Raw genomic sequence first — 15,367 nt, 5'->3', positions numbered from 1 at the left:
AAAATAGCCTGAATAATTATGCTGATCAAGACAGTTGACAGGACCAGATTCATTAACACCTATATTATATATTATGGAATTCTTTAAAGTTACAACTACAAAAAATGGGTTACCAAAACTCAACACTCTCCTGGGAATTTCTGATTTTACATATTCCACCGGAGAATTTGGACAAAACAAAAAAGATTGTAATTATGAATATTAGTTTACTAATGAAATTATATATAGCCACAAATTGGTTGAACCCAGCACAGGTGTCGTGGCAAAATTTCAGGCTGTTAGCGATTAAGCATATATTAGCGCACAAATTGTTAATTAGAAATAATAAGAAAAGTATAAACAGCATAAAAATTTGGGAACAAATCTTTAATATTAGTTTACGTGGCGGTTCCTATCCACTTTCCGTCAGGACATTCTGTATGTGTACCAACACATTCTTGGATTAGATAGAAAATGTAGAAATAATACAAATTATTGGCTTGAGTTGGTTTATAATTGTCTATTGTAGATGCTTTTATGTTTAAATTTTTGTGATTTTAATTTCCTGTACTTGGTTAAAATGATATTTATTCTTAATGTATTATAGGGAAATTCAAAATGGAACTAAACATTGGAAGCAATATTGTACATAATGTAAATAGTGTGTGAAATGTATAATGGTTTGGCAAAACAATAAAAATGATTATTGAAAAAAAAACACCTATATTATATATCTGCATTCAAGAACATCCCTATCACATTTTTTGTGCTTTGTAGTCACTCAGAAAGATTACACTAAACATACACAGTCTATAATTTGTGGTAACCTATATGAATCCCCCTCGATATTTAAGGCTGCAAGAAAATCGGTAAGAAAAATAAAATTAGGAAGAAGAAGAAGGTGTGAGTTATGCCTGTGCACTCTGAATGGTGTACACTTAGTGTAGACATTAATGAATCCCAATGATAGATTGCAAATGAAAGGCTAAGAATCAAATATGCTTCATGTTCTAAGATGTATCATATATCCCATCAGTTTTATGTAACTTGTATTGATCCTTTAAATAATGTTTTTATATTATGCCTAATTTATTATAATTATTTAAACTGCAGATGTTTTTGTTTTAGATGTTCATCGTGTTTCACTGTTGCAGTCATTACAATTGGGGTTATCCTGCTGGCAGGCTACCAGCAGTCGGCCTGAATTCCAAAGTCCTGGTCCAGCATCGGTTGCTGTCACCTCCTCCCTGACGTCAGTGCACCAGGGGTATAAAAGATGCAGCCAACGCCATTTTCTTCAGTGTTTCTTGCCGCACGGTGCCCGAACCAAAAGCAGTTCGCAATTGCCGGTCAGCCGACTCCTGAGATTTTCAAGTTCAAATTTCAGATCCGAAGTCTTCATTAAAGCTAAGTAGCCTGTTGGGGAAACTTTTTTCTTGCTCCAGACCGATGTCAGAAAAAGTTAATAATTGTATTTCTTGCGGGAAGCAAATACCTCATAAGGATTTTCATTATTACTGTATTTCTTGCCTAGGCCCTGACCACGACATTGCTAGTTGTCGTTTTGTGCTAGATTTAACCAACACACTATTAAGCATCGGTACGATTTTGCATTTCATTACTTTGGCAGAAGATTTGGTTATATAATGCCATCAGAACAGCCGACTACCGGAGTTTATAAAAAGCGCAAAGAAAAAGGACAGACATCTGAGGTCCAAAACCGACGACGAGGCTTCTGCTAGGCCAGTCGCAGTTCTCAGTGAGGCGCTTTTGCAGCCCCTGACGCCTGCTACCTCAGAGCCACAGGCCGCTTCTGACTCCCATGCGGAGCCGACTAGGCCGCTGGAAACTCAAGGTATTGGACCCTTGGAAACTATTCCCTCAGATGGGTCTGGAGCCGCTGAGCAGGCATCGGCTTCTGGGGGTGTTTTCAGGCCTACACAGTTATATGTGAAAACGACTTCAGCTTCAAAGGCAAAGACTAAAGCACCTCTAAAGACAAAGAAACAAGTACAACATTCCCCTGGACAGGCCTCCATGCCTAAAAAAAACAGATGCTTAAAATGGCCGAAGACCTAATTACTTTGTTCAGGGGTTCCCATCCCCCTCCTGATAAGAGGCCTAGGCAAGAGACAGAATAATAATCTTCAGACCAGGTTTCCATTTCCTCTGATTCCTCTTCTGAACAGGAATACTATCTTCCTCCCTATGAGGATTCTGATGCTGAAGAATCTATCCCTTCAGCCTCTCCTCCTGAGGATTTTTCTTTTGGGGAGACCCTGCATACTATGAGGGAGCACTTCCACTGAGAGAGCCAAGATTACTCAGAATCTAAGAAAAGGCTCAGAGACTTCCTTTTACTACCTCAGCACAGGCCCCTTGCTATTCCTCCTGTTCTAGACATTGTAGAATATGTATTTTCAGAGTCCGATCTGACTCTTTACCACCAGCTCCTGTTAAGCCAGACAGATACTACAGGGTTCCTGACTCACATAAATTTCTTTATAAAAACCTTGCTGCTTACCCAGAAACTATCTTTCAGGGTCCCAAAGGGGTCAAGGCTTCCAATGCAAAAAACCCTATCCCATCTGATAGGGATTCAAGGGCCCTGGACAGATGGGGGAAAAAGATTTACACTTCTGCTACCTTGGCCGTAAGGGCCTTAAATTTTCAGTTTCATATGCTTAAATATCAGCAATACCTTATGTCACTGCTTAAACAGAAAATGTTGACAAATTCTGAATGTGCAGAAAACAAAGAAATGCAGGATTTATTGCATGCAGCTGAACAAGTGGGAAAGCATACTTTGCAATGTGGTTTTGAGTCTCTGGAGGCCTCCTGCAGGGCTGGTGTTACGGGTTCTGTCATTAGGAGGCATGCTTGGTTAAAGGAACAGAATCTGCCTGATCATGTTTAAGCAAAATTATTAGATGCTCCATTACAGCATGATACCTTGTTTGGTGTTAAAGCAGAAGAGGTGTTGAAGAAAATGGAGGACAAAGCTAAATCTATGCAAACAGTCAAGGATTTCTTACAGGTACAGCCTCCCAGATTTAGCAGGAACTGGCCTACAAAGAATTGGTCCTTTCCAGTGTCAGACAGGCCACAAAGAGGCAGATACAGATGCCCCAGAGGGAGATCGCAGCCCCAGGGCTCATACAGGTCTAAACAATGGGGTGCTTCTACCTCCAAAAGTGGAGAAGATAAATCACAGCCATACAGAAAACAGTTTCAATGACTTTCCCCTGCCAGCACCAAGCACTTATCTTCTGGCAGCTCCTTTAGGGGGAAAACTAGCACTTTTTTCACAAAATTGGCACATGATCATCCAGGACAAATGGGTCTTGAATATAGTGTCACAAGGCTACAGGTTCCACTTTCACACCCTGTCAAGGGCAAACGGTATGCCAGACCTGCCACACAACCAATGGGCAGAGGCATAAAAACAAGTTTCATCCCTCATGGACATGAGGGCCATTCGGCGAGTACCACAACAAGAGAAGGGACTAGGATTTTACTCAAGACTATTCTTGGTGTCCAGAAAGGACAAAGCCTGGAGACCAATTCTGGACCTGTCTATTCTAAACACATTTCTGGATATTCCAAAATTCAAAATGTTGACTCTGCAGCAGCTTTTGCCCATGCTGGGCAAGAAGGCTTGGCTTGTGACTTTGGACCTAAAAGAGGCGTACCTGCATATCCCAATCAGACAATCATGCAGAAGATACCTCAGATTTATAGCTGGCTCAATGCACTACCAATTCTCTGCACTGCCCTTTGGCTTACCTACTGCGCCCAGTGTCTTCACAAAATGTCTGGCACCAGTAATTGCATTTTGCAGACGAGGAATGCAAATTTATCCTTACTTGGATGACTGCTTTATTCAAGCAGAGAACAAGGACATTCTACTACAGCATCTGGCATTTGTAAAAAGATTACTAACATGCCTAGGGTACACAGTAAACGAAAAGAAATCAAAACTAGTACCCTCTTAAGAGATAATATTCCTGGGTGCAAGCTTAAATACAACTGCCCAGATGGCTTATCTCACGCCAGACAAAAAAGACAACTGGCTACTTATTTCAAAATGTTGGCAACAAAGACCCAGTTATCTGCAAGAAAAATTCTGCAGGCTTTGGGCTTCATGGCATCCTGCATTCTGCTAATTCCATATGCAAAACTGCATATGAGGAAACTTCAATGGTACCCAAAAAGTGTTTGGACCCAACATTGTCACAGCCTGGAAACATTAATTACCCTCATTCCCTGCCTGCAACAGGAGTTTCGATGGTGGGCAAAAGCCTGTCACCACAACACAGGACAGCCATTCACCTTACCCACAGCCAGGCAGACATTGACAACAGATGCATCAGATTATGCCTGGGGGGGCCCATATGGCAGGAAGATGTATTCAGGGCACATGGTCCTCAAGTCAAATGCATCTACATATCAATCAAAAAGAGATGCTAGCAGTTCAAAATACTCTGACAACCTTCAAGGATCTACTTCATCCAGGACAACTACTGATAAAGACGGACAATACCACAGTCATGTGGTACATAAACAAGCAGGGAGGCACACATTTCTACCCCCTCTGCAGACTAGCCATGAATTTGTGGGACACAGCATTGACTTACTAAGTACATCTGCAAGCACAATTCCTGCCAGGAAAGATAAATACTCTGGCAGATGAACTAAGCAGAAATCTAATGGATCCCCATGAGTGGAAATTGGATCCACAAGTCTTCAGCATGATAACAAGGAACTGGGGATGCCCGGACATAGACCTATTTGCCTCCCCTCACAACTGCCAACTACAGAGATTCTACACAAGGACTTATCACAAGCAAGCATGGAAAGTGGATGTTCTATCTTTCAGCTGGAAAAACGTAACAGTATATGTCTTTCCTCCACTGCCTCTCCTCCCCAAGGTACTCCTAAAGGTCAGACAAGAGAAGCCAAAAATGATACTGCTTGCCCCAGACTGGCCCCATCAGCACTGGTACCCAATCCTAAAGAACTTGTCTCAATGCCCAGCCTGGACATTACCTCAAATTCCTCACTTATTGACCCAACAAAACAGTCAGATCCTGCACAGCCAACTCAAGACCTTAAACCTGGCAGCATGGCGGATAATGTAGCCATTCAAAACACACCTCTCTCTAAAGCGGTGATGGATGTTATTTTGGAGGCCAGGAGGCCTAGCACCAGAAAATCTTATGAGAAAAATGGAAGAGATTCTGTGCTTGGAACCAGGCACAAGGAATTGACACGATTGTACCAAATATTCCTCAGATTTTGCAATACTTAACTGAGATGCTGGACAAAGGCCTATCCTTTTCATCAATTAAGATTCATGCCTCTGCCATTTCAGCTCATTACAATACAGAGCCACCTGTTTTTTTCTCATCCATTACTAAGGCAGTACCTCAGAGGGGTCAAAAACATAAGACCTCCAAGGAGAGCACCAATACCTGCATGGCACCTCAGTTGTGTTTTGGAAAAACTTACACTGCCTCCTTTTGAGCCAGCCTCTACATCTGATATAAAATTCATATCCTGGAAAACAGCTCTGCTCCTAGCAATAACTTCTGCAAGATGAGTCTCAGAGTTACAGGCACTCATGGCTGTGGAACCTTTTATAAATTTCCATCCTGACAGGTTTTCTCTGAGGACAAACCTGGCATTTATTTCTAAGGTAGTGTCCAGCATGGCCCTTAACCAAACAATTCATTTGCCTACCTTTTATCCAAACCCACAGAATAAGGGTGAGAGACTTCTGCATTCTTTGGACATTCATAGACAGCTATGCTTCTACTTGGACAGAACCATAGCTTTCAGAAAGACTGAACAACTTCTAGTGGCATATTCTGCAGGATCACTAGGAAAGGCTATCTCAAAGCAGACTATTTCAAAGTGGATAGGCCACTGCATTCGTTTCTGCTATTCACAGCATGGCAAATCAGTGCCTAAGGGCATTAGGCCACATTCAACCAGAGCAGCAGCCACTTCAGCAGCCTTCCTCAGAGGAGTACCAACCAAAAACAATCTTAGAGGCTGCAACTTGGAGTTCAGTGCACACTTTTACAAATTACTATCACTTACCTCTGTACTGTAAATCCAGGGCAGGCTTTGCCACTGCAGTTCTGCAGGGCCTCATAGCCTCTCCTAATCCTATTTAACCCCAGCCTCCCAACCTTAGCTTTGGGATTCAACCCAATTGTAATGACTGCAACAGTGAAACACGAACATAGTACAGTTGTGTACCTACCATAAATGTAGATGTTCGAGTGTATTCACTGTTGCAGTCCTGGTTACCCACCCACCATCCCCCTTTCCTTTGCTGGGTCTAATCTGTACTTCTCTATTCTATACAACCTATGTGGTGTATTTGCTTGTAGATGAAGGAAAAGTTTACTTTAGTGCATGCATGCTTATTGGCATAATTTAGCGTACCCTTTAGGGGGCACCTGACATCTGGGGCAAGAAAAACTGAAGAAAATGGTGTCGGCTGCATCTTTTATACCCCTGATGCACTGACGTCAGGGAGGAGGTGACAGCAACCGACGCCAGACCAGGACTTTGGAATTCAGGCCAACTGCGGGTAGCCTGCCAGCAGGATAACCCCAATTGTAATGACTGCAACAGTGAAGACACTCGAACATCTACATTTATGAGGTACACAACTGTACTTTCTGAAGCTTGTAAAATTATTTTTCTTAAAATGTTTTGTAAGAGTATGGAACTTTCTTCCCGGGCCTCTGCTGAAAAATGGGCTTTTACCCATTCGGACTTTCTTAGTAATCAAATGTCAATAAATAAATAAATATTCTGCACGCTGGTGAGAGCAGAAGGCTAATTCAACCTATTCAAGTTGGGAACTGCTGGTAGAAGGCTTATTGTGTGCTTTCATTGTAGGTTATGCATCATAGGCACATGTAATGCTTTGCTTTATTTTTACTGTGTTTAATATAAAGATAAAATGCTACATACATCTTATGCCAGCTAACCATGTTTATTTTACATATTCCATTTTCATTCTTTTTTTTAACATCTAGTATCAGGAATGCTGGAACAAGAGAGTCTTCAAGGCATGTCAAGTATGAAACCTACTGGCTTCCGTAAACGTTCTTCAAGCATTGAAGATCTGAATTCCTATACCATAAGCTCCATCTTGCACCAGTTAGATTTCTTCCACAACACAATGTGTCAGCATGGTATGGACCAGGAGCTTATCAAGCAAACAGTGAAACAGCTCTTCTACTTAATTGGAGCTATCACCCTCAATAATCTGTTTCTGAGGAAAGACATGTGCTCCTGTAGGAAAGGGATGCAGATAAGGTAAGGCTGAGGAAATACTAATCTGAGAATGGGAAGCAAGACACGGCTGAGTTCACATGCATTCTGGTGTACTAGGCAAATGTTTTTTTAAGTATCATAAATTGATGTGAGCAGATTTCTTGCTGGTAGCAAATGGTAATGTTTATTAATATGTATTTTGTTTGAATATAGCATGTTGCTACTTTATACATGCATGCTGGCAGGCACAACAGTGTGTGTGTATGTATGTATGTTTATCTCTCAGTATTTTCACTTACACTCTACCCCGTATAACTGCTTCACTGCCAACAGCCCTAATTCCCCCTATACTTCCATTTAAGCTGTTTCACTCTACACAAATCATGCTGTTTTAATCATGTCTCTCATTTCTCTTCCTTCTTCTCCTTTCTACCCTAACAACTCCTCTATCAACACTGCAAAAGCATACCTCAACTATTAATTACCTCATTATCATCACTCAGTCCCTCTAACACAAGTTTCTCTTAAATAACCCCAGCACTGATCTCTGTACCAATCATCATCTGTTCTCACAGTAAACTCCTCAGTACTAACCACTACAACCTAAAACTAATACAATTACCCAAATTGCTTAAAACTCCTAAAACGACTACATGTTCTTTCATGGCCTTAAACTTGTGCAGGGACATTTACCCTAATCCAGGTCCCATTCCTACTACACAGACTAAAAAAACTAAAACGTATCACTCAATGTCAGGAGCATGTGCAATAAACGATGCTCTTTCATGCTTGGCTAACACACACTAACACAGACATCCTTGTTATTACAGAGACTTGTCTAAAACCAGAAATAAAAGATACTGAAATTCTTCCCCCTGGTTACAGCATTATCAGAGTAAACAGAGCACATAAAAAAGTGGCAGAATAGCCCAAATTTTCCCTGACAACGTGATAGTTTCCCGATACTCAAATACTATACCAAAAATTCTGCACAGCTGAAATCCTTATAACATTTCTAAACTGAACTCATCTAAGAACATCTGCATAGTTGTTTTATACATCCCTCCTGAGCAAAACATTCCCAGTCTAGAAAATATTCTAGTGTGGATATCTGAAACAATACTGAATGAAACCATTATCCTAGGGGATGTTAACACTGACTGGCAGACACTAACTTCACACCCCCCAACAAACAGTATAAAGGTCTGTGGCTTTATTCAGTTTATAAATACTTCTACCAGACATATCAAAAATAACATCCAACACTCCACCCTGGATTGGATACTAGTCTCGAACCCTTCTAACTTTATATCCTCAGTCACACTCCCCGACCCCTTAAGTGACCACCTATCAGCCTGTACTCGCAGGACTATTACTCAACTTACAAAGCAACACAAGTTCAAAACTATACACAACCTACAAAAATTCAGCAAAGAGGTATTTAATGAATCTCTAAAAGCTATAGACTGATCCATTCTAAAAAAACTTCCCCTTAATGATGAAGTTGAACATTTCAACAGCACCTTCATAAGCATTCTTAACTCCCTAGCCCCATCAGCAAACAGAAATAATAAAAATTACCATGCTCCATCGCTCACCAAATCATGTAAAATTCTAATGAAAGACAAGGACAAAGTATAGACTACCTGGTTAAAGAATAAAAGTGGCATACATTTTCAATTATACAGACAACTCTGCAATCAAACAAAAAGGCAAATATTGCATGACAAAAAAATCATACTGTTCCTACATTCAAGATAACCACAAAAACAACCTTAAGAAGTTCTGGTCCACTGTAATGTTACTACTCAACCCAGGAAATGAAAATAACCCCACTCCATACTCCAGTATATCACCTCTTCAAGCAGCCACCAATTTCAAAACATACTTTATAGAGTCCATATCCAATCTGAAAGTAAACCCAAATCATCCACCCCAACTCACTATTTCTACTAGTACCTCCAATACTAACCTCTACGCACCCCACACATCTCTCTCTCTCTCTCTCTCACACACACACACACACACACACACACACACACACACACACACACACACACATATGCGCCCAACCCCTCACTCATAACCAAAAAACAAACCATCCTTAGTTTACTTTTCAGCCCATCCCTTTATCTCAAATAAAACCTGCTTCAAAACTGAAACCTTGCTCAACCTTCGCAGACAACCTCCCACCAGAATACCTAAAACTTGCCATAGAGGCAATAGCATTCCCTCTTAACATCTTAATTAACACATTCATAGCTGAATCACATGTCCCTAACCTATGGAAAAGAAAACACATTATCCCTTTACATAAGGGAGGCAACACCAATGACATCACAAACTTTTATCCTCTTACAATCTTACCCCCCCTCTAAGATTCTGGAAGGATGTGTGCACTTACAACTTCTCCACCATCGTAAACACACAACAACCTACTTTCCCACACTTTAGACATGGTTTTAGACCTGCACACAATACCTCAACAGCCTTATTATCTTTCACGGACTATGTCAACAAAGCCCATGACACTGGCAAACTAGTATTTCCAGTATTTCTAGATTTGTCAAAAGTATTTGACATTATATCTCACCCCAAACTCCTTAAAGAACTTTCCAGTATTGGTCTATCCTCCTCCTCACTTCAGTGGTTTTCTAGCTACGTAACTGACAGGCAGCAAGCAGTAAAATGGCAGGGCTTTATTTCCCCATATCAAGTCACCCCCACAAGTATACTTCAAGAATCCATCTTTGGCTCGTTACTATTTAATGTCATCAATAACTTACATACATCCTCCTGTGAAAGCACTCTAATCCAGTATGCAGATGGCACCACTGTCATTAACTCACCTACCACACATAACACAACAAGTGTTCTGTCTCATAGAAACATGGCTCTGCAATGATGAACTCCTACTGAACCAAAAAAAAAAGAAAAACAAAGCTCCTTCTCTTCACCCACAAACCCTAGATCCCCAACAAAACAAACTTCAAGATCTTTCCAACCAACAATACTAATATTGAATTGCTTCAGCATACCAACCTACTAGATGTCACAACTGATGATAATCTCATGTATGACCTACGCATACAAAACAGTATCAGAAAAATCCACCAAAAAGTAAGCATGCTATACAGGAATAAAAAGTCCCTCACAGCAACTACCAAAATTATCCTTGGCTGAAAGCGAATTCTTGCCCTCACAGTTATATGTGGCCCCAATTCTAACTAACTTACAGAGCTTCCTAAGAAAAAAATAGAAAGCTGCTACAACAAAATTTCCAAATCTGCCATAAACACAACCATTCTATAACTCATCACTGTAAACCCTACAATGTTAAGTTGTCAATCTCGCCTTCATTCTTGCTGGATGGGTTTGGAGCCGATCCTCAGCTCTGACTCGGCTTATGCCAAAGCTCGAGAGCTATTTTTACCGGCTCGAGGTAACCCTGTATCCCACAATGCTAGGCGCTAACTACCCAGATCTCGTTTGCCGCTTAGCTGCGAGGTTGCATTTTTGCCGGCTCTCTGGTAATTTTTCAAAAAGAACAGCTTTTTGGGAAAGATTTTTTCCCTTTTTATTTCAGGTTAGTGTTCTTTATACCCCTTGTCCCCTACTTAGAGTAACCCGCCTTGTATAGTCCCCTTCTGGGTCTATTTTCTACCCCCCCGGCCCTTCCTTCCCCTTATACATCTAGGCCTTAGGGCCAAGTTAGTTTCTGGGTAAATTTGTTAAAGTCTGTGTTACTTGTAGTTTCAGTCTTTGGTGTGGTGTTGTGACTGAACTAGGTTTTTTATTTACTGTAGTGTGTGTGTGGTTTTTGGGTGTGTTCCATTATGTCAAAGGAATCCAAGGTCTCAGGCTTCAAGAAGTGTGACTCGTGCTGTCAGAAAATGTCTCTGACAGACGGTCACACTTCTTGCGTGTATTGCCTAGGCCCTCTGCACCTGCAGGACTCTTGTTCCATCTGCCATGCATTCAGTCCAAGAGTCCTGCAGGAACGCAGGAACAAATTGATTTTGAGAGGCTTATTGAAGCCTGAAGGCTCCCCAGCCAAGTCTTCATCGGGCAAGCCTTCTAAGCCCACTAAATCGTCGGCTCCAAGTTTAGAGCCTCAGACCAGCGGTGCTACTTCTGCTTTGGCATTGGCATCGGCTCCGGCTGGAGCTGACTCTTCAAAATCTCAGTCGGCTCAGATAGTTTTGTCGGAACCGACTTTGACCCATAAGCGCTCCAGGTCCCCCTCTTTGGAGTCGGTCCACTCGGCTCTGAGATCTCCTTTGCTTTCAGAGCGCAGTCACCAGTCCCATTCCTCTCGGTCTTCCAGGCTTTCGGATCATGACCTCGAGAGGGTGGTTAGTAGACTCCTTAAGTCGCAGGCACTGGCCCAGATGCTTCATAGCCCTTCTCAACAGACAGTGGCTATTCCCATTCCATCATCGATTCCTCCTCCAACTCTTCCCTTGAGTTCAGAGCCGGAGTTTGTGGGAGCCGGGACCGTCGACACGTCAGAGGCGATACCAACCATTTCGGCTCCGTCGTCAGCTCAGATTTCTTCTATGGTGCCATCTTTGGAGGGATCTGGATGCCATGACTCCCTCGTCGGCTCCGAGGGGGCAAGTGGCATCGGACCCTTGTCCAACCCTGTTCTCCCTCTCGGAGCCTCGGCGCAGGTGAGTTCGGCTCCAAAATCGGCCTTGGAGCCATCCCTCTCAGTGCCGGGAGTGGTCCTTATCTCCTCGGAGTGGGGACCTTCTTCTCTGCCTGATAGGGGTGCTTTTGAGGTCATGAGGAGTGTGCTGGCCCCTGTGCCTGTTTCTCGGTCGGCTCCCTCAGCTCCTCTCACTGTAGTGCCTGCTACGGTCTCTACTCATCCTCTCGACCCTGACCGCAGACATCCTACGCCTCAGGGGCCCCCATTGGGAGCATCCTCCTCTTCTGAGGCTTCCCCTGATCCATCAGGGGAGCCCCCTCAGAAGAGGAAATGTAAGAGGAAGCATCTGGACTCCCCTGAGTCCGTCACATCTGATACAGACTTGGATGAGTCGGCGGGGTCCCCAAGATCCCCCTCTGAGGATGTCTCCTTCTCTGACATCCTTGAGATCCTCAAACAGAGGGGGAACTGGTCTACCCTCAACCCTTCCAAGGACGAGTCGGTCTACCTAGAGGCGTTTGGTTCTCACCCTTCCACCTCCTGGGTGTCTCCGCCCTTTGACCCCCTTATGGAAGTGGTGGCCAGGAAGGCATGGACGGCCCCTGACTCGATGGAACCAACCCCACGGAGGCCTTCTAAATTTATCACAGCCCCTGATGATAAACAATTTTTAACCAAGGGTGTCCCTGTTGATGCCATGGTGGTGGCAGCAGCCACTAAGAAGGAACTGGCTGATCCTTCGGTACATATCCATCCTCCTAATAAGGAATCTAGGACCATGGATAGGTACTGCAAGCGGATGTTTTCTTCAGCGACCTTTACCATGCGGTAGCTGAATTACTTATGTCATTTCAGCCGTCTTCAACAAAGAAATGGGTGACACACTGCAGGATTCAACAGCTGCGGGGTCTCAGGACAAAATCAACTCCCAGCTGGCAACCCTAAACTCGATTGTTAACTCCTCCATGCGGCTTATTTCTTATGCGGCCGATGGGGCGAGTAGGGCTGCAGACACAGGTGTGGCCTTAAGACGACATGCCTGGATGCGGCTTTGTAACTTTGTTGACCCCTTCAAGGCGTCCTTCACCAACTCTCCCTTTGATGGTTTGGCGTTGTTTGGACCTCAAGTGAAGGATACTTTGACCAGATGCGAACAAGACGGCAAGACTCTCTCTGCCGTGGGAGTCCATTTTTCCAACCCATCCAGACCATACCCCAAAGGTCAGAAGGGTGGAAAAATGTGGTTCTGCAAACCACAGGGAGTTGCGCCGGACGCACGAGGCGAGTTCCCCCCTAGAGGCAGGGGGGGAACAACAATAGACGCCGCCCCAGGGTCAGAGGGGGTCTGCAGAATCAGGGTAGCAGAGAAGCTGTCTCTGGCCAACCCTTCCAGCATCCCTGAGAAGCTGCCCGACTGTCCACCTTCGGAGGCAGTCGGGGGAAGATTATCACTGTACCCAAAAGCCTGGCTTTCCCTTACCGAAGACACATGAGTACGGTCGATCATATCCGAGGGTTACAAAATTCCCTTTGTCCACACCCCAAAACAGCCAAACAGGCCCCTTCCAGATGTTCCACCCAGTCTAAGGGAACAAGTGGTATTAGAAATCTCAAAACTGCTAAGAAAAAGGGCCATCCAGCCAGTCCCAGCAGACCAGCAAGGATCCGGAATCTACTCCAAGTTCTTTTTAGTACCAAAAAAGACAGGGGACTGGAGACCAATTTTGGATCTCAGCAGACTGAACAAGTCTGTTCAAAGAATGAAGTTCCAGATGGTCATGCTACAGTCCATTCTACCCTTTTTGGGTCAGGACCATTGGATGTGCTCTATAGACCTTCAGGATGCGTACTACCACATCAAAATGCACAGACACTCCAGAAGGTTTCTCCGCTTCCGGCTGGGAGCCAGTCACTAACAGTTTGGGCCCTGCCCTTTGGTCTCACTACAGCCCCCTGAGTGTTCACCAAATGCATGGCAGTGGTTACGGCTCATCTGAGGCGTGAAGGATTCCAGGTGTTTCCATATCTAGACGACTGGCTCCTTACCGCCACCACCAGGCGTCACCTTATTCAATCCAGAGATTACACCATTCAGATTTGCGAAGAGCTAGGTATCTCCATAAATTTCGAAAAGTCTGCCTTGTCAGTCTATTACCTTCATAGGCACCATATTAGATACAGTCGAACTCTCTGCAAAACTGACGGCTCAAAGAATCTCAGATATTCGCGAACATGTTCACATCCTGCTTCAGAACAACAAAATTCAGGCCAAGTTTGTACTGAAGACTCTAGGTCTCATGGTGGCTGCCATTACGTTACTTCCCTTAGCTCGATTTCACATGCGACTCCTGCAATGGATGCTCTTCTCTCAGTGGTCCTTCCAGCAGCTCCCGATGTCACACTACATTTTGATAACCCAATCATGCAAGAAACACCTGTCTTGGTGGATGGTCCCCATTCAAGTGTCTCAGGGCAGACCCTTCGTTCCCCCCCCCCCGGTTGCTACAGTGACACCGGATGCCTCCCTGATCGGGGGGGGGGGGCATTTTCAGGGCAGGATGGTCCAGGGCACTTGGCAACCTTTTGAGTGCCACCTGCACATCAATGTCCTAGAGATGAGAGCAGTTCTTTTAGCGTTGCAAGCCCTTCAGGACTCTCTTCCCATCGGGACGATTGCAGTTCAGACGGACAATATGTCCGTAGTGTGGTACATCAACAAGCAGGGCGGAACCAAGTCCTATCCCTTATGTCGAGAAGCACTCAGACTTTGGCAGTGGGCAGTCTCCTCTCAAAGGTTTCTGATAGTAACGCATATCCCCGGGAAGTCCAACGTCATAGCGGACAGGCTGAGCAGAGCCATTCTCATGCCGCACGAGTGATCTCTCAAGCAGTCAGTAGTGGAAGAAATTTTCAAAAAATGGGGTCAGCCTTGCTGCAATCTTTTCGCTACACCGCAGAACAGCAAATGCCACGATTTTTTCACTCTCTTCCCTCTTCCCGGCCACCCTCCCAGAGATGCTCTAGTCCACGATTGGCCCCGGGGTCTCCTGTACGCCTTTCCCCCCTTTCCATTAATCACTCAGTTGATTCAGAAAGCTACTGCCTTGAGATCCATGATGATCCTCATTGCTCCGTACTGGCCTTGACAAATATGGTTTCCTTTCCTGCACCATTACCTCTTGGAGCAGCCCTGGCATCTGGACCCAGTTCCAGATCTTTTGACCCATCAGTCAGGCAAGCTGCACCAATCTCTCCCCTCTCTCAACCTCACAGCTTGGTTGCTCCACTTCCAACCTTAGCCAGGCTTCCCTTTATCTCCCATTCGGTACGTGACATCATTTTAGCTTCTCACAAATCTTCTACCAGGAGGATTTATGCCAGCAAATGGAAACATTTTTCCTTCTGGGCAAAATCTAGGAACATAGACCCATTTGT

At 44.1% G+C, this 15,367-nt stretch overlaps 1 protein-coding gene across 1 annotated transcript in view; it reads left to right on the top strand.

Annotated features, from left to right (window-relative positions):
- The window catches only part of MYO5C (myosin VC), a 1,763,334-nt gene that overhangs the window by 1,605,554 nt on the left and 142,413 nt on the right, over positions 1-15,367 (top strand). Inside the window, exon 26 of the mRNA XM_044078824.1 lies at positions 7,038-7,320. Within this exon, the coding sequence (XP_043934759.1) occupies positions 7,038-7,320 (283 nt within the window). The remainder of the gene's footprint in view (positions 1-7,037; positions 7,321-15,367) is intronic.

Source organism: Protopterus annectens, chromosome 7.part1, assembly GCF_019279795.1.
Source record: "Protopterus annectens isolate FY-2018-M chromosome 7.part1, PAN1.0, whole genome shotgun sequence".
Taxonomy (NCBI): domain Eukaryota; kingdom Metazoa; phylum Chordata; order Ceratodontiformes; family Protopteridae; genus Protopterus; species Protopterus annectens.
This window is presented reverse-complemented; position numbering and strand designations above follow the sequence as displayed.